The 24,781-nt window shown below is 29.4% G+C and overlaps 3 protein-coding genes across 4 annotated transcripts; 2 read left to right on the top strand and 1 right to left on the bottom strand.

The window, feature by feature from the left end:
• The first annotated feature begins 1,790 nt into the window (after nucleotides 1–1,790).
• On the top strand, nucleotides 1,791–4,153 carry LOC137822912 (protein DETOXIFICATION 55). Of its 2 annotated transcripts, none has more exons than XM_090295937.1 (2): nucleotides 1,791–2,010; nucleotides 2,538–4,153. In XM_090295937.1, the coding sequence occupies exon 2, from the start codon at nucleotides 2,546–2,548 to the stop codon at nucleotides 3,851–3,853; it is 1,308 nt and encodes a 435-aa protein (XP_090152063.1). In that variant the 5' UTR covers nucleotides 1,791–2,010; nucleotides 2,538–2,545; the 3' UTR covers nucleotides 3,854–4,153. The 2 variants fall into 2 exon arrangements, with proteins under 2 accessions (XP_090152063.1, XP_068484038.2); XM_068627937.2 differs by having other exon boundaries at nucleotides 1,806–2,010; nucleotides 2,357–4,153.
• Nucleotides 4,154–13,083: 8,930 nt separating this feature from the next.
• Nucleotides 13,084–14,055, top strand: LOC137822462 (FCS-Like Zinc finger 15). The gene is made up of 2 exons (XM_068627348.2): nucleotides 13,084–13,393; nucleotides 13,598–14,055. The coding sequence occupies exons 1-2, from the start codon at nucleotides 13,179–13,181 to the stop codon at nucleotides 13,758–13,760; spliced, it is 378 nt and encodes a 125-aa protein (XP_068483449.1). The 5' UTR covers nucleotides 13,084–13,178; the 3' UTR covers nucleotides 13,761–14,055.
• Nucleotides 14,056–20,029: 5,974 nt separating this feature from the next.
• On the bottom strand, nucleotides 20,030–24,522 carry LOC137821716 (uncharacterized). Its single transcript, XM_068626443.2, has 3 exons — nucleotides 23,902–24,522; nucleotides 23,667–23,772; nucleotides 20,030–20,266 (listed from the first exon to the last, which is right to left on the bottom strand). Exons 1-3 carry the CDS (start codon nucleotides 24,067–24,069, stop codon nucleotides 20,184–20,186), a joined length of 357 nt encoding a protein of 118 aa, XP_068482544.1. The 5' UTR covers nucleotides 24,070–24,522; the 3' UTR covers nucleotides 20,030–20,183.
• Nucleotides 24,523–24,781: the final 259 nt, after the last annotated feature.

Here is a 24,781-nt window from a genome sequence, read left to right as displayed (position 1 = left end):
TTACACTAAAATCGTCTTTTGTATACACAACTTCTTTTTAATTTTTTAATTATTTGAGAATTTAGGAAAATAAGAAAAATAATATATAAATTTAAATATTTATATAAAAATTTAAAGATTGAGTTGTTAAATATGATTAACAAAATTTGTAAAAAATAATTATTTTATTAATTTAAGAATTAATAAAATTGTTGTTTTTTAATTTGTAAAATTAAATGAAAATGAAAATTGACACAAAAAATATGTAATAAATTATTTAATTGAATTCTGTAATTTTTTAAAAAAATTTCAACGAAAAATTGTGTTTGACAAATTATATATCATACTAAATCATTATTTCTAATTATTTAAGTATTTTGTTAATAATATATATGTGTAGGATTTTTTAAAATTTGATGCTTTTAAAAATTATTTAATAATATTTTTTTATTAAATGTTAATATATGTTAAGTTTGAATTTGAGTATGTGTAAAACATTAACACATTAGTATTTACTCAAAAATATTTATTACACCGACGACTTTCATTTTAATTAAATTGGTGTTTTTCCTACACAACTTCCTAAGTATTACATCTAACACCAAAGTATTGATTTTCAGTTTTAAAAAAAAATGAAAATCAAAAGTTGTTTAATTTAAACACGATTTTCTTTGTTTAAAGTCATTCCCCTCAAACACCACTTACCCAATTAAACAAGATTTTGCCTATTCTTATAAATTCTAAGAAAAATTGTACCATTTTAATGAAAAAAATTCCTTTAAATTGATTACACTCTTAAATATAAAAACTTATACATCAAGTATCAAGTTTAACTTTTAACCTGATAGCAAACAATCACTCCAAATTAATTATACATAATTTTTTTTATCAATAAAAAATAAACAAAATATAAACACCTAAAAGATATCTCAATCCTTATGCAAAAAAAGTGATTAAGACTAATCTGTTCAACATTTAATATATAGATATTTTTCGGACTCATCACCAAACCAATTTTTAAGTTGAAATAAATGATAAGTTACATCAAAAGAAATCATCATCTATTCTATCAAGATTCTTATAACCAATCTTTATACAAAACAATTTAATCAAAAGGTCTAACTTTTAACCTAATCACAAAAAATCACTCGAATAATTAATATCAAAGAGATAATGTCAAGTGATGAATTGTGAGCATGCTAGTAATTGAAAACTGCGATCTGACCTAAAACGGAACATGTGATTTCGATTTTGAGTTCAAGTGCCACTTGCTAATTAAGGTGACATAATCTCAACATAGCCACTGGCAAAGATGGTGTACAATTTTTTGTGTAAATATCACGAAACATCATAAATTTTTAAATTGTCTTATATATATTACTTACCTTACCACATAATAAAATCATTAGAAGTAAACTTTTTTGTAAAAGTAGATATCATAGTATCCATCTTTATGCAGAACTTTTCTTGTTTGTGTGTGTTTCTCTCTAAAAAAAAATACAGTACATTAAAATTTCACTTTAGTTTCTCTTTGGTTTTGACTATCCAATGTGGAAATCACTACCAAGATTATAAACTTTTCTGAAGCTTCTTTTTTAAAGTATAAACTTTTGAGGCAACATCTTAACATTTTTGTACAGAGATTTATAGTTGAAAGGTGTTGTAGCTTTGGCTTCTAGAATTATTTTGTGTTCTACTAATGATGATAATCACAATAATGTAATATTGCTTTTTAACTTGTAAAGAATCCACCATGCTATACCCCACCATCTCCAACCCTTATATAAAGGTTTCTCAGCTTACTCCTCATTCTCACACCCATTTTTCTTGTTCCCTCCCTTCCCCTTCACTTTCTACTTGGATGAGTGTTTTTTTGGGGAGAAAAAAGATACCCAATACTTCATTAACACTGTTCCTCTTTATCATATACTACTGTCTCACACCACACACAAACAAGAAAGAGAAAAAAACCAAATGTTTAAGATGGTTGCGGAGGAGAAACCCCAAAAGACATACCCGACAACTGCTCAGGTACCAACAACACCTTACCATACTTTCACAACCTTCCACTCTCTTCCATGATTTTCTCTCTTCACTTGTTCACCATTTTACACTGCATATCATATCGTTTTTCTGTCACCATAGGTTTAATTTTTAACAGGTTGCCCTTTATCACTTTCTCTGCACTGCAAGAATATTGATGTTAACTTCACCAAAAAAAACTCACACAAAAAGAGACACTAAATGATAATTAGAATCAGTTTGGTGTCCTTTTTAGTTCTTGTGTGATTTTTTTGAAGGCTAACATTAATATTTTTTATCATTTTATTTTATGCAGATAAAAAAAGGTTTAATTTGATTGTGTTGTGTTTGGTAGGTAGTGGATGAGTTAAAGAGAATGGGGGACATAGGAGTTCCAATAGCAGCCATGAGCCTTGTGGGATACATCAAAAACATGGTGTTAGTTGTGTGCATGGGAAGGTTGGGAAGCCTTGAGTTAGCTGGTGGTGCTTTGGCCATAGGCTTCACCAACATAACTGGTTTCTCTGTGCTCTCAGGTCTAGCCATGGGAATGGAACCTCTCTGCACGCAAGCCTTTGGTTCAAGAAACTTCTGTTTGCTCTCTCTCACTTTACAAAGGACAATCTTCATGTTATTGGCAGCTTCACTACCCATTTCTCTATTGTGGCTCAAGCTTGAGCCTCTCATGCTATGGCTTCACCAGAACCCTGAGATAACCACAGTCGCAAGCCTCTATTGCCGCTTCTCCATCCCAGACCTCATTGCCAACAGCTTCCTTCACCCAATTCGAATCTATTTACGTAGCAAAGGAACAACTTGGCCTCTACTATGGTGCACTTTACTCTCCATTCTCATACACATCCCTGTGGTCACTTTTTTCACCTTCAAACTCCACCTTGGTGTTCCAGGGATTGCCATGTCAGCTTTTGTTGCCAACTTCAACACCCTTTTCTTCCTCCTATCATACATGCTCTACATGCAAGTCTCAAAGGGCTCACTTTCCATGCCTTTATTAATATCTCGCACCAGTGCTATCAGTGCTATCAGTGCAACAACAACAACGACAGCAACAGCAACAGCAACCACAGCAACAACCTCGTGGGGCATACTAATAAGGTTTTCCATTCAGAGTTGTTTGGGAGTGTGTTTGGAATGGTGGTGGTACGAGTTCATGACAATTCTAGCGGGTTACCTTCACAACCCGCGTGTGGCCTTGGCCACTGCTGGCATAGTGATTCAAACGACGTCTCTCATGTACACTTTACCAACAGCACTGAGTGGTTCGGTGTCAACAAGAGTGGGGAATGAACTCGGGGCGGGTCAACCCGAGAGGGCAAGGTTGTCAAGTATTGTGGCAATAGGAATGGCTCTTTCAAGTTCAATATTGGGGTTGTTAGGGACCACATTGGGGAGAGAGAGATGGGGGAGGGTTTTCACTAGTGATAGTGAGGTGTTGGAACTTACCATGAGTGTTTTGCCCATAATTGGGGTTTGTGAGTTAGCAAATTGCCCTCAAACCACAAGCTGTGGAATCCTTAGGGGAAGTGCTAGGCCTGGTGTTGGGGCAGGGATAAACTTCTATTCATTTTACTTGGTGGGGGCACCAGTGGCTATAGTGATGGCATTTGTTTGGAGACTAGGGTTGGTGGGTCTTTGCTATGGGCTGTTGGCAGCACAGATAGCATGTGTGGTCTCTATTCTAGTTGTGGTATACAACACAGATTGGGAAAGGGAGTCATTGAAGGCAAAAACCTTGGTTTCATGTCACACAATGGAACATGGAGACCAAACACTAGTCAAATGTGAAGAAGGTCTTGTCTTTCTCAATCACAAGAACATCTCCCAAAACTGATGTTTTGTTATACAATCATGACACTAGTGGAAGGAAGAAATGCTAAAGATCTTGACTACACTTTATTAGTTCTTTTTATTGTGATTATGCTTTTGTATATGTTTTTGCATAACCAATATATTTTCTTCCACTTTTTTCTCCCTTGCTGATAAATGCAAGGTCTGGCAACTATAATGTTGCTGCAAATTGTAAGAGTACGCTTATCTGATTACTGATGATTAGTATTAGATATATTCATGTAATTTCAATTTTTCTTTCCATGGTATTTGTATTAGGAAACATAATGATGGATTTGTATTTTAAGCTCAAGTTACCAGAGAAGAAAATGATGTAATTAACCTCTGTTCACGTGTATTATTCAAAATTATCACTGCGATCATTATAACAATCACAAATTAATCATGTTTCGAACTCAAGTATGAGTTATTGTCTGTTTTGAAGGTTAGTATTACAGTTTTGTTTTTAAAAATATTTCAGATAGTTGAAAAAAGAATGAGTATATAAACTATTATTGACTCTTTAACGATGTGAGACTATATTAAGTTCCGGAACAAATCTTTTATTCTTAAAAATGATCCCTGTAAAATCACAAGAGAAATTTCACGATATGATTACAGACATACACTATCAATACATTGAATTCAATGAATTAAATTCGTGAGGTTTGTAAAAGTTGTTCAGGTGAAGTGTTGGAAAGAGTAAAAGAAAAAGCAGTTAGAAAAGCATGATATGGATAGTTGAAGACTGAATATGTTAAGAGTTAAGATAGTTACGTAAATGGTGAATATGCATATAGTGTTGGGAGAAAATAAATTTGGAACTCGTTGAAAACGAGTAGTATATGCATGAGTTGTTTGGGGGATGGATACCCTATTTCATGAAGGTTTAAGCATGTGCGTGCATGTGTTATAGCTAGGACGAAGTATGCATGTGCAGGGACACATGGCAAGAGGAATATTAGGGTACTTTCGTTTCTTATAAAACGAAAAATCATTGTCCTATGTCATTTCTTTGTACTTTAGGTGAGATAGTATACTTTGTTTTCTTTTGTGAAGAACCCTAAACAACAAGAAATCATGAGTTTTTTTTATCATAATGAATAAATATCGGAGTAAATCAATCCTTATACAACTTATCAAAAAATAGTCAACCAACAAAATACTAACCAAACTACATAAAAGTCATCCAAACTACTCTAAAACAAGAAACTCCAAAACCAACAACCAACAAACTAAAACCAGAACTAAATCGAGTTTCGACAAATCATGGGTTCAAGACACCAATCTGAATAAAAAAAACAAGCAGATGAAATTTTAGAGGAATCCAATACCAAACATTCAATTGAACCAAAGAGAAAGTCTCTAAATGATCTGTCACTCCATCTTTATAAATAACTTTGTTCCTAACACACCAGATTCACTAACCACCATAATACAAATATTTCTCAATACCAAAGTAACAAAATTAAAGCATTGCAAAGGAGAAATGGTAGTGAAGGAAGTGAGTTTATAATATCCACAAAAAAAGTTGAACAAGTAAGAATTTGAATACGTTAGAAGACAAAAGTTAAGGAGGAGAAAAAGGAAAAGAAAAAATTGTTTAATGTAACTCCCTAATGTAATGACATGTCTCCTCTTCCCCACCAATACATCACTTCCATTGGAATAGACAGGACATAGACATATGCGAACAAGTTTGGCAGAAATGTACCAATTTGTAAGCAACAGGCATATTTTGGAATAACTACCTATCACTATATAGTACCTCTTAACTTATGAAATATGAATGGATTAGTAAATGTCACTTTTTTGCTTTGTCTAGATATAAATATATAACAAATGGCCAAAGCACAATGATAAATAAATAAAAAATGAAGGATAGTTAATCTATAATTCAGCTACTAAAGGCCCCACATCGATGGGAGCCGAAAGCTAGGGCAACTTTTTGTTACTTGTCAAGGGGAACCTAACTGGCTAACTGCCACCTATTTTATGTCCCACCCAAAAATCAAATAAATAAAAACATCTTCTTTTTTCTTATGGGATCACCACTTTCCTTGATTAGTTGCTACTCAACTCATTTGAATAGAATAATGATGATCATCATGAACCTATAAAGTTATTGGATAACTTGGTCCAACATTCCTGCTTACAACAAAAGGCCAACAAAGTAACAACATTACGAGAAGGGTTTATTCAAGCTCTTAATAATAATGTCTTCAATTTAATGTGGATCTTATTATAAAAGCATTTCACTAAAACAAGCTCATATAATAATAGGGTGGATGCTAAATTTAAAGAGTGAATTGTATATAACACTTTTTTTTATCAGCAATAGTATATATAACACTTCTTAATTAATAATAAAATATAATTTTTTAAGCTGCTATAGCCTTAACAATAAAAATTAAAATTTTAAGGTATTTGTAAGAATTTTTCTACTTGTTTAGTATGAATTAGCAAAAAAGTTAAAGTAGTTTAAAATTAATTTAAGCAAAATAAAATACACATTCTTTGTAAAAAAATTGTAAGAAGGTTTTAGCATAATGAATACGATAAAGCTAAATGATCTAAAACTAATTTTAACACTATTAAATTGTTTCTAGTAGACGATTTTTTATTCATTCATCAGAATATATGTCATCATTTAACTGAGTTCTCCAACATATTATCTGTTGAATAATATCCTTTAGCATATACTTTTCATTCATTTTCTTTTAGCATGGTTGTAATATCTTTAAGGTATTAATATTGTTCTCGTTATGCAATTTGTTTTTATTCCTTATTCAATAAATCATGTTCTTTTAAAGATGATATTAACAAGAACATAAATGGATAAAAAATTTGTTTCCTTCAAAATAGAATTCATATAAAATTTGTTGTCATATGGGTATATCATTTGTTTTCATTGTATTCTTAATTTTAATGTTTTACAACATGATTTTTATATATAAAAAAAATAACAGAAGCCATAAATAGAAGCATGACAAAAATAAAATTAGAAGAAGTCATGCCTGGAAACATGACTTCCTTTAAAAAGAATTAAAAGTTATTATACATACAAGAAAAATTTATTATAAATTAGAAAAAAAAATGTTCAATGCATTAAGGATAATTTTATTTTGAAATTGTGTTTTCTATTTACTTATATAAGTAAATTTTAAAGACTTTACTATCTTTTATTAAAACAAAAGAAAAATACACCAATTTAATAAATTATCTACAATGTTAAGATCTTATGAACAATTTGTATCAACAAGTTCCTTCAAAGATGAAACCATCACCAGTTTGACTCAAGGTAAACATTAAACAAAACTTTGATATATGCATGTACAATTTTTGTCATTGACACTTATTTTTTTTTACTCTATAAATACTTAGCTTTGCTTTATGTTATGTTTAAATTATTTTATACTTAGACTTATAATGTGATCCTATTTTCAAAATACATATTTAATTTAAAAAATAAATTACATAAAATAAAATCAGTGTCTGGTTTTGTTGGGAATGAAAATTCCAATATAAAATGGAACGTGATTTTCTTCTCAAAAGAAACGTATTTTTGTCAAAATATGAAAACTTGAAAAGGGAGATCCATGTTAAAAAAGGAGTGTGCAAATAGCAAACGCTATTTCATTAACCAGAAGCAGATTCGTTAGCCCATTAAGGGCCCGTTGAAAAACTTCATACAATCCAATCCAACTAGAGGCACCAACTTCCACCATATGGTCCAATTTATATGATGAATAAAACCTTTATTTAAAGCCATCTTCTATCATAGAAATAAGTTCTCACACTTAATACATTTTTTTTGTCCATTTACAACATATAAATTAATAATTAATATTTTTTATTATAATATTAAAACTTGTTTTAAATTCATAATTTAATTTTAATTATTCCATGATATATTATATTTTTCCATTTTTGGCTCACCAAGAGTAAGAACATTTCTAATAGAAACAAATCATGAGTTATTTCATGTATTTGAATACGTAATTCATGACCCTAATTACTACATAAGAGCTAAGAAAATTATGTTTAATTTTGTTATAATGAAATAAAGTTTTAGGAACTCTATATAACTTACAATTTTATATTTTTCTATTAAGTATTCAACATAATAATATTTATTACTTTGATTAGAAAAATATTTTTTTTATTCTTAAAGATTAAATGAAATATTTTTTAAAATATTTTTAGAAAATTATATGTTTTTCACACACAACTTATAATGTGGGCTAGAGATTACGAGGAGTAACATGAATATAATTTTATATTATATTTATTTACATGTAAAAACTTATATCTATTATCGTCTCTGATATTTGATAGATATAAAATTTGTGTGTTTTTGTTTCACTCTATTTGGTAAATAAATATACTAGTATTTATATGAGTATCCACTCAAATATTTAAAATTAAATAAAATTTAAAAGAAAAATGACATTGTCTATAATTCACTTATTTTCTTGTTTTGAATTTCAAATAATAATAAAAAAATTATCATTAAAAAATTATTGAATAAAAACTATTTTGAAAGATAAAAAATAATTAATCATTATATTGACTAAATTAAATATTATTTAAAAGATTAAAAGAATTACGTGTATCCAAATCAGTTTCATATCTAGTTAGTTTTATGAGGTTTTAGTCATTAATTTTAGAATTTAATTAGTTGTAGTTAAAATCTTGATAACTAATTAGATAATTTTGAAATTTAAGTATTGTAGTTAAAATTTTGATAGTTAAGTAAATACTAATTTAATAACTAATAATCTCTTTAATATCTAAAATAATATCTAATTTAATTAATATACTGATTAAATATTTTTTTTTTTAAATTAATTTTTATTTAATAATTTTTTTTTAGTATATATAGTTCAAAATATAATACAAAATAAATTTAAAATGTCTCAATAACTAAAAACAAAAAAACTATACAAACACCTATCTTATCGTATATAATTTAAAAATTAAAAAATATTTCTATTAATAACCTTTTACAGTGACTAGTTTTGCATATAGAATGAGTTTAAAATTGGACATTCCCGTTGTGGAATTTATTGCACAATCAATTTTGGTACCTAATTTATTCTATCAACATGACATTGGTCCCATTGTACTACAACTTAATTTAACAAAATAATTTTACTTCTCTAAAATTAACCAAAATTAATTTAAAATATTTTTTTTCTATTAAGATATCTTAATAATAATAATAATTTGATTTTTGGCACACAGAGAACAATGTAACAAGTCAATTGTTGGTGGTAAAAATAAAAATATATCACATTTAACTTTTTGTCACATTTTAACATTTATTCTATAAATTGAGCACGTAGGAGTTTATTATTTTATTTAATATATAATATCAAGATAATTATCGTAATAATAATAATTTGACTTTTAAGACAAATAGAAGAAAATGTAATAAGTATTGGTGCTAAAATAAAATGTATCACATTTATAACTTTTTTTGTCTCATTCTAATTTTTTTTAATATTTATTTATAAATAGGATCGCGGTGAAGGTGGCCCACCTCCGAATTTGTCTCTTCAAAATTATACAGGTTCATTTTTTATATAAAAATATATAATATTGTAATTTATTAAATCTTATATATTAAATTTAAATATTCATTTTGAGAAGCATTAAAGATTTCTCCATTGCCTTATATGACTTCTTCTATATTTCTATATTTAGTGTATGTATCACATTTTATTATGTCATTATTAATTAGTATTTTCGTAATCTTATTTAATTTCAACTTATTCAAATATTAATCTAAAATTATTTGTAAAATCGATCGGTGGTCTCCCTGATCGAACTGTTCAAAATGTTCATGGACGGTCAGGTCGACCGACACACTTAACCATTAACATTCAAACCAAAATCAGTGAAGCTAAAATATCATTAAGAAATAGGTAATACAACCATACGTGTGATTCATTCACTAATCGGACCCAATAAGATAAGTCCATTAAAATAATATAAATAATGCACATTCCAAGAAAAAAAGGTACGTCATTATTACTGTACATACCCCAGTGTCGAATATCCTCTTTACTGATTTGAGCGTTGGAGTGCCTTCTGTAGGTACCTCCCCCATTTGCCTAGGGATGACAAAGCGGGTTAGTCCACCCCGCACTTGGCTCGCCCCGCAAAGTGAGTGCAAGCTAGACTTCCCGTTCTGCCCCGCATAAGGGCTAGCCCGCATTCAATTTTTTTTTTAGAAATTCAATGTTTTTTTTTTGTTTTTTTTACTTTTTCTCTTGAAAAATTGTCATAAAAAACAAAGGTATTAGGATTAATACAACAATAAACATTAATTGAATGTTACATAATTCAAGTATCAACCTTCCAATGTTCTTGACTTACCCACTACCTAACATATCCATTATTATTGATTCCAAATTAGATGAAAAATATCATATATGTATTTTCATCCCCAAAACTAGACCAAAAAGGAGTCTTAAAGAAGTTATAACTCCAATGACCCTTATAATTTTCTATCGCAAAATGAAAAAGAAAGAAAAATAAAACATTTACTCCACTGCTGCCAAAGTCATTTTTTTGTGTGTGTTTGTGGGCTTGCGGGCCAGCCCGCCCAGCCCGTTGTCGGCCTGCGTGGATTGCGTGTTATGCACCGGCTAATGCGAGTTAGTGGGTTGAAAAGGTGAGCTCGCCCCATGTTTTTTATCAGCGGGTCAGTCCGCCCCGCTTTACCATCCCTACATTTGGCTTTCACCCAAGACATAAGGATTGAGAGCCGAAGGAATAACGCAAAGACCAGAAGGATCAGAGTAAAACTTTAGTAATCTGCCCGAAAGAAAGAAAAAGACGAAGCCTTTAATAGTTCTCTAGATTCCATCTCTCTAGCCAGAACACTATCTAATCTAATATACATATAATATTAACACGTGATATGATTAGTTGATTCAAACAATTAATTTCTGAATTTACAAATCACATTTCTTTATTTTTTATATAATAAAGTAAGACAAATAATTATTTTTGACAAAGAAACAACACCCTATAATAGTCCTACATGCTCAAATATGTTTTTAATTAATATTCGTACATTTTATCTAAATCTAGAGAACACCCATATGTTTATTGAAAATTTTGTAGTGCATAGTAATCAAGTTCTTTAGAAATTAAAATTTCTTTTATTGAGCCTTCCTTTATTATTTTCTTTATTTTACCTTTACATAGTCTACTAATAGCTACTTATGTGATAACTACTATAATTAAAAAAATTGCTAATAAAAAATATAATTAAAAAAATTATTATATAAAAGGAATTTTAAGGTAATCCATATGACATATTAAAAGAAAGGTAGCACAAATCAATAAATGGCAGAAATGTCGTGGTGTGGCCTTCAATATACTTGTTTATGAAATATAATTATTTACGAACTATAAATTTATTTTTTTATTTATTTGTAGAAGTTTATGAGTATAAAATTTACGGTTCATTATTATTTTGTCATACATCTAAATATATATTAAATTTAAAAAAATTCAAAAAAAAATAATATTATAAATAATTTAATGTTAAAGGATAATTTTTGTCTCTTTAATAATAAGGAAAAAAATTTAAAATTACATAAAATTTTAAATAAATATCAAATAAAAAAACATGTATTAAAAATTTAAAAAGGATATATCTATCACATTTTGGTTACAAAATATTAAATATTATTTATAAATAATTTAAGTATTTTACAAGAAAATTATTAAATAAAAATTAATTTTAAAGATAAAAAATAATTATTTATTGTATTAACTAAATTAATATTATATTATAGACTAAAAATAATTAATTTAATATTTAATATTTAATTTAGTTAACATAATAATTAATTATTTTTTATTTCAAAAATTTATTTTTATATATGAGTTTTTTTATAGTATACGTTATTTCACCACTGAAAATAAACTTTCATTTATAACAAGAAATGAGATGAATTAATCCATTTTATTATCAATTATTTAGCATATAAATATTTTCAAATATTCAAAATAATTATTAGAGAAAGTACACTTGCTTCTTAAATTATATATATTAATCATTTGAACATGTTATATATCACACAGGCAACACCGTACCACGTTAAACCATGCAATACAACACCACCTTCACCTTAAAATAATAATTTATTTGTTACATATTTTCATAATTTTCTCTATTAATTATATTATTTATCTTGTCGTGTGCTATTTTTTCAATTTCTCAGGTTTTGTTTTATATGAAATGATATTTAACAAAACTTTTCAAAGTTAAATGCGACTACGTATTGGGTAATTGATTATGAAAAATTATATTTATATGTTTTTTATAAAAAGGAAAAGGAAAAAAAAAACCATAATATTAGATAAGTTAATATAATATAAAAACAGAATAATATTAATACCTTGCAATTTTTCAGGATTAAATGTTTCTAATTTCTATAAAGTGGATAATTTTTCATTTTAATTACTTTTCAAATGGTTAACCACCGAAACTACGTCTTAATTTTAGAAACTTTTAAGTATCACTAAGATGAAATCTTATAACAAATATTCTTCGGAAATACTTGTAATAGAAAATTGAAGTATTCTTTTATATTTTTTCAAATAATTTCTCCAAACATTCTCTTCAAAGTAGGCTCTCACACATAGTACACACTCTCAATATTAATTACAAAGTGAAATATTTTAAATATATCACCATTTTGTGTCTCTTTTTCTTTCTTTTTAATAATTTTTTGTCACATCAACTAACACAATACATGAACATTGAATGGAATTAGCAGTGTTTCGATTATTTTTTGCTCGACCCACCAACGACTGAAAGAGACATAATATTTTAAAAAATAAAAGTATTACCATAAAAGGATTAAAAAGGTATTTTATTAATAGATGTACATGTAAATAAAACGTATATTATAAAATAAATAATATTTGAAAGATAAAAAGAGAAAAAACATAATATTATTTTTATTAGTAGATAGATGCATGCATCAGCCAAAAGTGTTGGCAGCAGAACATTATGAGTAGCAGACAAAAGCTTAACAAAACTGGAACCTAAAAGAAATCAGAAAATGAAATGGAAACTGAAAAAAAGTGATACGTGGCAGTTGAATAGCAAAAGCAGTCAAATCATTGATCTTTGTTACTGCTCCGTAGCTGTATGGGACCCACCACATTGACCCCTCTTTCTTCTCTTCCTTTCTCTTCTCTTCCATTCTCCATTTTCCATTTTCCATTCTCCATTCTCCACCACCAACTTCTCAGTTCAGTGCTGGGAAAAGAGTGACAGAGAAAACGTAGAATGAAACATGGTGGGTCTCAGTGTAGTGTTGGAAGCACAGAGAGGAAGTGCTACCAAGAAAACTCCACAAGTCATTAGCAAAACAACCATGCTCAGCACCATCAACAAACACTCTGCTTCTTCTGCTTCTCATCACTCTGCATTTCAGGAACCAACGTTTCTACACACATGTTCTCTCTGCAGAAAGAGACTCTTACCAGGGAAAGACATCTACATGTACAAGTGAGCATTACTACTCTTTCTTTTCTGACACTTTTTCCACTTTCTCCTCAAACCCAGATCTTGTTTTAGTCTATTTAAAATACTGCATGCTTCTTCGTTTCTCTCTGGTTTCTGTTCTGACAAAAGCCAAGATCTTTTATGCTTTTTCATCGACCCATTAATGAGTTTATTCTTCCATGGCTCTATAAACGTGAATGCGTGAAGAGGGGACAGGGCCTTCTGCAGCGTGGAGTGCAGGTGCAAGCAGATTTTCATGGATGAGGAAGAGAGTTTCGAGAAAGAGAAGCTGTTTTTTACTGGTATGAGTCCCACATCGTCTGGTTCATCCTCAGAAGCTCGTGGGCATGAGAAAGGAACAAGAAATTGAGTGTGTGGTTTTTGGTTATAGAAGAATGAATGAAGTAGCCATGGTGGAATAGAGAGAAAATAGTAGTTGACCAAAAATGGGGGATTTTTTTTTTTGTTGTTGTTGTGTTTTTGTTTTTTAGCTAGGTTCCAGTTTTACCCATGGTTGTGTTGTAGTAATAACTTCCAAGTTTTTGTCCTTTTGCTTCCTAGTATGAAGCCAAAATGTCCTTTCAACTTTTATTTTATGTGGCTCCATTCTCCAACCTGTTTGGTTTCAACCGTACGTGTGATCCAAAATATTAATGTTTTCTAGACACGCATGTGTTAAATGTTACTACCCATCATTATCCACACAACACAGCTAGAAAATGGAAGTGAAAGAGATAACAAGATAACACTTCTTCTTCTTTTTCCTTTCTTAATCCTATTTTCTGTTACATGTTTATCAAAAGAATTCTTGTACACAATAAGTGTTATTAGTTTATTATATTTCATCTTCCACTATAGTACACTTTTAAGATAAAATGTCACTGTATTTTTTTCTTATATAATGTAAGATATGATTGATGCGACAAATAAACAAAATATTATGTTTGTAATAGTAAAGTGTGTGAAATTGTGGTTTTCAACTATCAGTACATAAATATATCAGTACTATTGATCCTCATTTAATAACTTTTATTCTCTTCATTTTTTTTTCTTCCTGTTACATTATCACTTCTTCCTTCTTTTCTGTTACTTTTCCTCTCCAAAATTTAATGTCCACACACAACATTGTTCTATCATTATTGCCCACAAAGGAGGTTTTTGAGACATTGCATGCTTTGTTGGAATGTGACTTATATGTCAACCATGCTGAGTTTTCTTGAAGTATATGTTTTTTTTTTAAGATGTTTGAATAACACTTAAAATAGATTATATTTATGTTTTTTTTTGGTGATAAAAGAAAAAGAAGGTATGACTGATGAGGAGCATGTTTTGCATTTGTGAGGATGATGGTAGTTTTTGAAATGGTGGTGAGTGGCATAGTAGCATTGAATTGATGGGTTTGTTTTTAAGCAAAATGACAATGCACAACACTTGTTACTATTGGTCGAGTTTTCTTTCCTGTGACTCGCATTTAGAGGATTGTCGTACAAGATTCTATAGCACGTTTGATGTTTTTAACTCTCAATAGCCTCATTTTTTTTAACTTCAATTCTAGCTATATATTTTTGCTCAATAGCCTTTCATTTATATATCATATTTTGTAGTGTGTATGCATTGGCTACTGCCTAACCCTCAATGGCAAGTTTGCATATAATGCCTTGTTTGCTTGTTAATTAATTAACTACTAAATTACTAATCCCATTTTCATGCATTAAGTTTCATATTTTGGACCAACCTTGGACTTAAAAGCTGAATATATATATTAAGAAGTGTTCTTTAAGCCTAACTCAACCTCAACCTCACAAATCGATTTATGTGACAGTTTATAAGGTGAGGTTTGCACCTATTTATATGCTGTAAAATGTCTTAATTTCTAGTCGATATGAAATCTCCAACATATATCCTTACACCGAGACTGACAGCTTGTATATGAGACAATATATTATAAGTGATTTGATATGACCCGATAACACGTAGACTGATAAGTCCAACAAACACTCATTAAAATATGGTGAAATTATAAGAGTTTTTATTTTTTTTGTTAATTTGTTTCCATGATTATTATTTTCAGAACAAGGAGAGTATAATATACCATGCTGAATATGACTAACCTATGATAATTAATCTTTCATTAAAGGTTCCAATACCCTTTGTAGTGTATTTTAAAAAAATAAAATTCTGGTTATAAAAAAGTCTTTCATTTTCATGTAATAAGAGGGCAAGTAGTTGATTTGCCTTCTGTTTTTAACTATGAAGTGTTTGAAAAAGAGAATGCAAAGCTTAGAAGAATGCAATAATTATGTAACTCACAAAAATTATCAATATTTTTTTAGTTTTTTATTAATAATAAATAAATAAAATAAGACACTTCAAGGTGTTTCAACTCTTATACAGAAAAATTCAGATCAAATTTCTTAACACCCATCCAGCTGGAAATTCAAAAGACACTACAACACATCAACTAAATTAACATAGACAAAGCAGGAGACATGAACACATCAGAATACAATTATATTAACCCTCCAAAGGAATCACATTCTCACGAGACAAAATATTACAACAACTAAATAAGTTGTTTGAGAGCAAGCAAAAAAAAAAAGCCAAACATCCAAACATGATAAACATCAAGCCAGATACGAAAATAAAAAAACCTGCACAGAAACACACCACAATTTCCAACTTGGACAAAATGTTAGACATAAATCACCAAACATCAATTTCTCAAATAACGTAATTTTTTTTTTAGATAAGATGAAGAAAATTTTGGACTTTGGTTGTACAGTAACTATAGTACTGCTTGCACCAAACAAGCAACCTCTTCTCACATGGATGAATCCAAATAATGATAATTTTATGTGTGCCAGCTGGAAGACAGACACTTATATAAGACTATAACAGGATAATAAATCAGTGAAATTTATATGTTTGGAAATAAATATATAGCTGCCAATAAAAACTCAGACTCAAATTCAAATACACATACTTCATTCAGGTTTTATCAAATATAACACTGATATGGTGAGGGAAAATTCTGGGCATGCTGCATTTGAAGGCTTCTTCTGATCAATACAAGGATATTACAAGGGTTGCTTTTCATCTTAAGTTGAAGCTTCTTTAGCATTGCATTGGAATGTAGTTCTAAACTGGTTGCAGAAGCATTTCATGATGCTAGTATTGTTTCTTGGAGGTTGTGATGATGATGAGTATGGAAACATTGTTTGAAGATTTTGTTCTTCTGTACTTCTTGAATCTTCACAGGGAAACACTTATACTCATAAATAATCATTGAATAAGAAATCAAACTCTTATTTTATAAAATTTTATTCAAATATTTTATTAAATATTACACCCTAGCTAGTGACATGACCTGTGAAGACTAGACCTAACCCAACAATTTTGTTTTGGGAAATTAATTCAAAATCAAAATTTTAAATGATAGCCAGTGATATTCATAAATGCTTATTTTTTTTTTTGAATTTGAAAACCTCATCATTACATAGTATAATAATTAAAAAATTAAATATCTTTTTTTAGTTTTAATTTTAGATCAAGTTGTAATACGAAAATAGTTAGAATTATTTTTTTAAATGTGGAATTTGTTTAATTTGAAATTTCACTTCTATCAATCTAATGAATTACAATGGATATTGTGCAATTAAAATAATAACATTTTTTTTAATTATCAATTTAAAGAAAAATTAACAATCATTTTACATGTAAAAATTAATTCCAATCAATTTTATATTATAAATATTTAAAAAATCTAAAATTTAAACTAAGATTGAAAATTTAATATTATAATACAAGAAAATCATCAAATAAAAATCAATATTTAAAAACTAAAATAATTAGTTACATTAATAACTAAATTAGAGACCATTTTAGAAACTAAAAAAAAATTGGTTTCTAAATTAGTTTCTATTATTATGAAATATTTTCTAAATTGGTATTTAATTAGCTACCAATGTTTTAACTATCATTTATTTAGATTCTAAATTTGGTAGCAAAAACATTAGTTACTAATTAGATACCAATTTAGAAATTATTTAAAAAAATAGAAATTAATTTAGAAACTAAAAATTTATTTAGTTCTTAAAATAATTTCTAATTTAATCACTATAAAAATTAATTATTTTTTATTTTTAAAATTAATTTTTATTTCATAATTTTCTTGTAGTGATTTTCTTGTAGTGATGAAGAAAAAAGATATAACCTAATTTAAATTAAAATAATAAATGTATGTTAGTAATGAAGACGGTTTTTATAATGGGTAGAATAAATCATAAGTTTTAATAAAAATGGTTGAATAAAATAATAATTTTAAAGTATATTTAATAATTTAGTTTTTGTAAAGGTGTGATAGATATATTGATATTTTATGTATGACAGAAGCTGCAAAAGGTGTTGACCAAAGAAGAGATGTAACACGTATAAGATAGAGGAGGAAGTTATCCCTGCACCTTTCACAATTCTTATCTTCAGTACACTCTTTGGCTGCTATTTCAGAATTTCACTTACCAACACCTCAGAAAGTTAACTCATCCCAAAGCAATTAATTCAATAATCATATATAAATATTTTATTCATATAAAATATTCTTTATTCAATAACATAAAACTTACACTTGTTTTCTTTTTCTGCTAGCTAAAACTAACATGGTTGCAGTAGTTTATAGATTCAATTTTGATATATTGTCAACATGCTTTTATATTAATATATATTATCTGATTATGTATTTTATATTAATAAACGATTACTATTTTAATAATTAATTAATTTTTAATATTAATATAGAGTGTCTTCAGAATCTATCTTCATTTGATTTTTCTTATATCTTCTTTCTTTTGTTTGTACTTCTTCTTTCGGTCACTCGTGTTTATAAAATTACTTTTCGATCTTTCAATATGTAATCTGATACCTACAAGAACATTCTAAAGATTAATTCAGTATTTATATTAATCACTCAAAAAAAAACTAAAAAACTGAACTAAACAATTTATCTATTTATGTTACTTGTTAATGGATCTTTTAAACCTGTCACATCATTTATGTGTTTTTTCAAGAGGTATTTTGTATGACGGTTCAATTCACAATAGATAAATTTTTTTCAGTTAAAAATATTTATATAAAATTTTGTCCGAATACACTCATTATTCTAAATTACTAAATATTTTACATAATAAAAAAATTAATTATTCTAGAAGTGCTGATTTTTCTTCTTGTTATGCATAAGCTAATATTTATATAACACGCAATCAAATGTAATTAATCATTTATTTTAAAGTAAAAATTTAAATGTAGTATAAACATTAGTTAAAATCATGAAACTCAAATATTTAATATTTCTTCCGGGCATGGCTGTTTCAAACCATCATTGAATGCCAAAGAGAAGGGAGAAAGCATCACTCCACACACCAATATCAGTGGCATGTCAGAATAATTTGCTATTTATTTGTTCAATACAAAAAGAAGAGATTACATTAACCAAATGACGAAAAAAAAATAACTTTGAAATAGTATAGATAAGAAAACTATTATCCAAAAATGGCTCTTGTAATTTCCATAACCTGATACCAAACCTAGTTTTATTGTTTTCATAAAAGTGTTTAGTTTCAATTAATTAAATGTTTGATGTTAAGTTGCGTCCAAAATACTTTTAATTAATTTTTCTTATTCTAAATGATATCTTGTTCTTTTAATTTGTATGTATTCCTGTTAGGAAGATAAAACCTAGAGAACTATTGATGAGTTTCATGTTCTTCCTTCCTATCGGACGGTTGGTCAATGACTCAACTTCCTCTTCCGAACTTCTTGCTACTTCTTTGGTCTTAGCAGTTCGATTACTCGGTCTTCATAGGATACCTGCAGAAGACACTCCAACGCTCAAGTCAGCAAAGGAGGTTTGACACTTGGTTGTCAAAATACAGTAATAAATGACGTACTTGTTTTTTGGAATGTGCGCTATTTATATTATTTTAATGGACCTACTTGTTAGGTCAGATTAGTGAGATGGATCTTGCTTAGAGGTGTATTACCTAGTTCTTAAGGATGACTTAGATTTACTGACCTTAATTAAGCGTGATTGGACCGAAAATATCAGTTGACCCACTTGGATGTGGGTCCATCGATCGACACAATCGTATGAGTCAAGACAGGTATTGATCGTTCAGTCTATACCAATACAGTATGAATTTGATTTAATATTTTTTGTGTTGGCTTTTTTCCTTGTGTGGTGGGGTGCTTGTTACTGCTGGTAGGAATCTTAAGGTTGTTTTGTTAGGAGGAGTTTTTGGAGGTTCTTTTTAAAGGGTTGAAACATTTCAGGATGGTTCACATTTATTTATTATTTTTTCTGATATTTTTTTTTATTGTTTTTATTTATTTAGAATTTATTTACTCTGAAATAGTTCATGTTTATGTTTATTTATTCTTTTTGAAGTGATTCACATTTATTTATTTATTTTTACTGATAAAAAAACTTTTATTGTTTTTATTTGCTTGAAACAGAATTTCAGTGCATGCTTCAGAAAAAAATGCTTTTTTAAGATACAATATCTTCTTTTTTGAAAACCCTTCTAAGTTAATCCTTAGATATGTCTATATATATATATGTATATATATATTATCCAAACCAAGAACTGGTTTAAATGACATCAAATATACAAGAAAAAGAATGTCCAGCAAAGATTTTTGCATGTCAGTGGAATTAATACAAAGGAGGAGTGCATGCATGCAGCAGCACAATCACAGGATAATTCCCATTGCTCTCAACATCTTTGCGACCACAATAAAGCTAGCCAGATTTGAAGAGTAAAACCGCTTTTTGATCCAAATAGAAATAAACAAAGTGGTTTGTTTCATGAGTCACATATGAGCCTGCAAAAAGGAAGAGAAGTTCATGAATGAATGCACTTTAATAGTGACTGTAACGAAAATATAACCAAGCTAAGAAAGAACAAGAAACTGTCTTCATTTACATTAATCTGAATTTCATTGAAAAAAGAATAGTGTTTGTTCAATGACATGACATGATATACGAGATTCTGTACAAAATTTGGTTAGATTATGGACAGTTGTGCATTGCAAACTCCATGGTATCCAGAATTCTGAATCTGATCACCAAGAATAAGATGAGATGTGGTGATTAGTATAGCAATGAAATTGATCATAATCATAACTGTCAGTAACAGTAAATCACTGAAACTAGATTTGAAACCATAGTTGCTTGGGCTAATGGCATAGTCCTTAAAGTTTCCCATCCCATTATAGCCGCAACTGGTTTTCATAACTTCTAAGATACAATTTTCAACATGTCTCTCAAGATCTATCTAAGTTGGCATTAAAAGGGAACAAATTTATGTGAATAAGGAAGAATCCTAATATTAATAAGTTTTGAGCCAATGATATTCCTCTCTATTGCATAATTAGGAGATAATTATTCCGTAATTAAGTGCATATCTCATTCTCTATTTATCAGGACAAATTTGATATCTGATATCGGTTAGTTATTTGATTTTTATAGCTTTAATTACCTATTATTTCTTGCTTTCGTTACCTATTATTTCTTTCCTTAATTAGGTCGTAAACCGTCTATAAATTGAGACTGAAATCACATTTGTATAGATATCTCAGAAATATATTTTATCTATTCATTTCAACTCTTTCTTTTGAGGGATTTAGAGTCATGGATACACATGATTGTGGTTTCATATTTTGTCTTTGAGGCCTCAAAATGGCAGGAGCTCTCAAGGTTCTTCATAAGAAAAACAACCAGACTACATTGTTTATACACACATTATTTACAATATTGTAACCCCATTCTAGGGTTACGACCTAAATTAACACATTTACCACAACACAGAACATGGATATGATTCTAGACATGATTTAAATCTTATAAAACGAGATATGGAAAAAATGTATAAAATTAACATAAAAACAACTTTTAACCAAAAGAGTAAATCAATGTTTTAGAAGTTAACATGAGTCACTGTAAAATGCTATCACTAATCTAATTACGGTATTTCCATCAATATTTGTATAAAAAAATTTAAAGAATGCAAAATGAAACTAGGAGTAACTGAAGTGTTTATTCGGTGTCAACAACAAAGGTATTGTTACAACTTTGACATGTTAGTGCTTCCTTCTATGAGTTTTTGTTGTCTCATGTTTCTGTGTGTAAATATGCGACACTGTTGAGTTTGAAAATTCAAAATCTGCCTAACTGATTCTTCTTTGAGACATTATTTTTAAACAAAAAATCCGTACAGATTTTTTAAGTAATCATGTGATGTGAAGATAAGACAGAGAAGTATGGAATGAGATAATTATATCAGAGAGAGACTGAAAAAGTTATGAAGAAAGAATTGTAGAAAACTGTTGTGCTAATGGTATGAGTATAACTCTTCTTTTATTATGCTCATGGCCTGATTAAAATTTGATTTATGAAAGGATTTGTTAACTGAATAGAGGGGTCAAGAAGGTTTATATATGGATACTTCCATGTAATGAAACAAATACTCATGATTAAATTGTAATACTTAATGATAAAACTAATTTAAAATAATGATGGAAGAATCACATTTTGAGACCATTTTACTAAATTTTTTTGAAAATTTCAGATTTAATTCTGCTTACGTTGTGTTGTAATGCCAATCATTACATAGCTAATCCTACATTCGAATAACACAGGGAGTTATGTTATGAAGTGAAATGTAAATGGAAAACAAAGAACTTTGTTGAACTTGTATTACAAGAACAGATAAGACCAAGAATGGATGAATTGGATAACAAGTGTCTGCTAAGGGAAAGAAGGTAGATTGATTTTTCAGTATTTTTGGTAGTTGGTTTGTCAGTTTAATTTTTGCAATTGTAAATTTGCAATAGATTATATAAATTTATGAACAACCTTATCTCCAAATAGTTTGTTTTTGGCAACACGAAATGACATCATTTGATCCATAAAGCCAACCCAACCCAGTAGGAAATGGTTTTTACATAACTAAACTCCTATTCAAAAAATGCTATTAGCTGACCTCTGACATCAACATCACACCCAAGTTTAAAAGATTAAAACTTGAATTCTACACAATACATGTACAAGAAATTGATATGGAAGATTAAAACAAATAGAGAAGATAATCCATGAAAGAAAGAGCTCTTCGTTCTGCTTTAAAATTAATATCAACTAGTGAATCATCTAAAAGTTTGAAAAGCAGAACATCAGAAAGAGACCAACCATAGACTTACTCAAAACCTTAAGATTTATCATGCCCACATATTAACTACTTTACCAGATCACGAAAAGATACAATAATTTCATCAACATGAACTTGAATAATAACATTAATAATAATAATAACATTGTGCAATTACACAACATAAATATTCAAGCAAAAACCTCAGATTATGGACTGAATGATACTTGAAAGATTAATGGCACTGAACTTGACAGAAAAAACTTAAGACTCAAGAGAAACCAGCAATTGTAAATATTTTTTCGATATTCAAAAGGTTCTTGTTAACAAGCAGCAGGCTTGCAGAATGGAGAGTTGACACTGAGATATCCATAGAAAATGAAAGACAGATAGATGATGAGGGGAAGAAGATATAAAAGCAATGGCCCAGCAATGTGATTCGCAGCAAAACAACTCATCCAGTGATAATTTCATCAAGAATGAATTCCTAGTGTCCAACTAGATATAACTTGAAAACTGTAGCACCCTTAATTTTCTTTAGCTCATTATCAATTATACCATATGTTGAAGAATACAGAACATCATTGAAGAACATTTCATCCAACATGACAGGCCCTACATGCATCAAGTTGCCGACACTAACATGAAATATCAGGGAGCATTTGTCCCCAGCAATGCATAGGGGGAAAAATTGTCTGTCACCACACACCACAGGTCCACTGTATATAAGTAATTGTGACTCATCAACACAACACAAACCACACCAACTCAACTAAACATACCATTCAGTTCACAATTTTCTGCTGGAGAATATAAAAAAGCAGAAAGCCTTTAAATCTTATTCCACGACTAGAGAATCATCCATATGCAACAACAACAACAACAACAAACCTAGGTTTCAGCATCCTTCTAAATTCCAACCACCAACAGAAGCAAACACACAAGGACCAACTTACATAACCTTAGATCTACTCAATTTCCAGCAGAGGAAAATAACCTAAACCACAAATCCGAGTATACCCAAGTACCCAAATCATTGAGAACAAGTAATAAGAATAAAAAATAACAAAACGAATTACCAAAATTACGACCAACGATGCAATGCCAAGTGGGGCCATGCCTCTTATCGAACTCCTTCTTTATCTGCTCCGCAACATCTTTCTCCACATTGTACTTCTCAAAGGTCTGATTAATCCGTCAAAAAGCCAACGCTTTACGACACAACACAGCAAGCACAAAAAAACCCAGAAACAGAATCCAAAAGGGTGAACCATGAAACAATTAAAAGGAAGAGAGAAAAGTCGTAAAACTAACCGCGACGGCGATATCAACGGCCTCCTTCTGCATTTCGGGGATCATGTCGGCGCTCTTGATGATGACCTTCTTCGGGGGAACGGCCGGTGCCGGTAACGGCTTCCGGTCATCGGTGTTGGGCCCCGCCGTTGGCGTCCCGGCAATGTTCTTTTTCACTTCTTCACTCATTTTTTTTTGTAATTTCTCTCTCTGTATCTACCTGTGTGATATGAAATTTTGATGATGATTATGTTGGGTTTCGGGGAAGTGAAAGCGATGTGGGGTTGTGGCTAAGCTGAGAAATGCAGAAGAAAGAAAAGAGTTGCAGTGGTTAGTGTAGAAACAGCAACACCACACCACACGCTCCAGAGAATGCTTCGGAGTTCAGCAAGAGGCCCACCATAGGCACTGGTTTGGAGAATATGTTGTTTTTATTATGAAATAAATAAATAAAATTAGTGCTTTTTGAATTTAAGAATTTTATTTTGACGAAAATAAAGTTGTATTCTGAAGAATATGTTGATGTGGTATAATGGTGGCGAATCCTTGCACGACAGAAATTAGGTGCAGCATTGGCTGTGATTGATAGAATGATGTTTGTGCGGATGAACTTTGTTTTCTGTCTTTTGGTACCATGCAAGGCCACACCATTTGGTTAGAAATTTTGATAATATTAAGTTATTGTTTTTGTAACTTACTGCTGAATGTTTCTTTTTCTTCAAAGGAGAGTATATTAAGCAAACTGTTTTGAAAGTAACCAATGGGAAGATTTAGCCAATTTATCTCTTTTTCTTTCTATGTTTCGATATCAAGTTTGAGAGATAACATTGTTAAGGTCAATTACCGTATTTGAGATATCGTTCACTTTGAAGATCGATGATTTGTCACGATTTTATCTTCA

This window comes from Phaseolus vulgaris, chromosome 9, assembly GCF_051622355.1.
Source record: "Phaseolus vulgaris cultivar YP4 chromosome 9, ASM5162235v1, whole genome shotgun sequence".
Taxonomy (NCBI): Eukaryota; Viridiplantae; Streptophyta; class Magnoliopsida; order Fabales; family Fabaceae; genus Phaseolus; species Phaseolus vulgaris.
The sequence above is the reverse complement of the archived record's forward strand: the minus strand, read 5'-3'. Positions and strand labels throughout refer to the sequence as shown.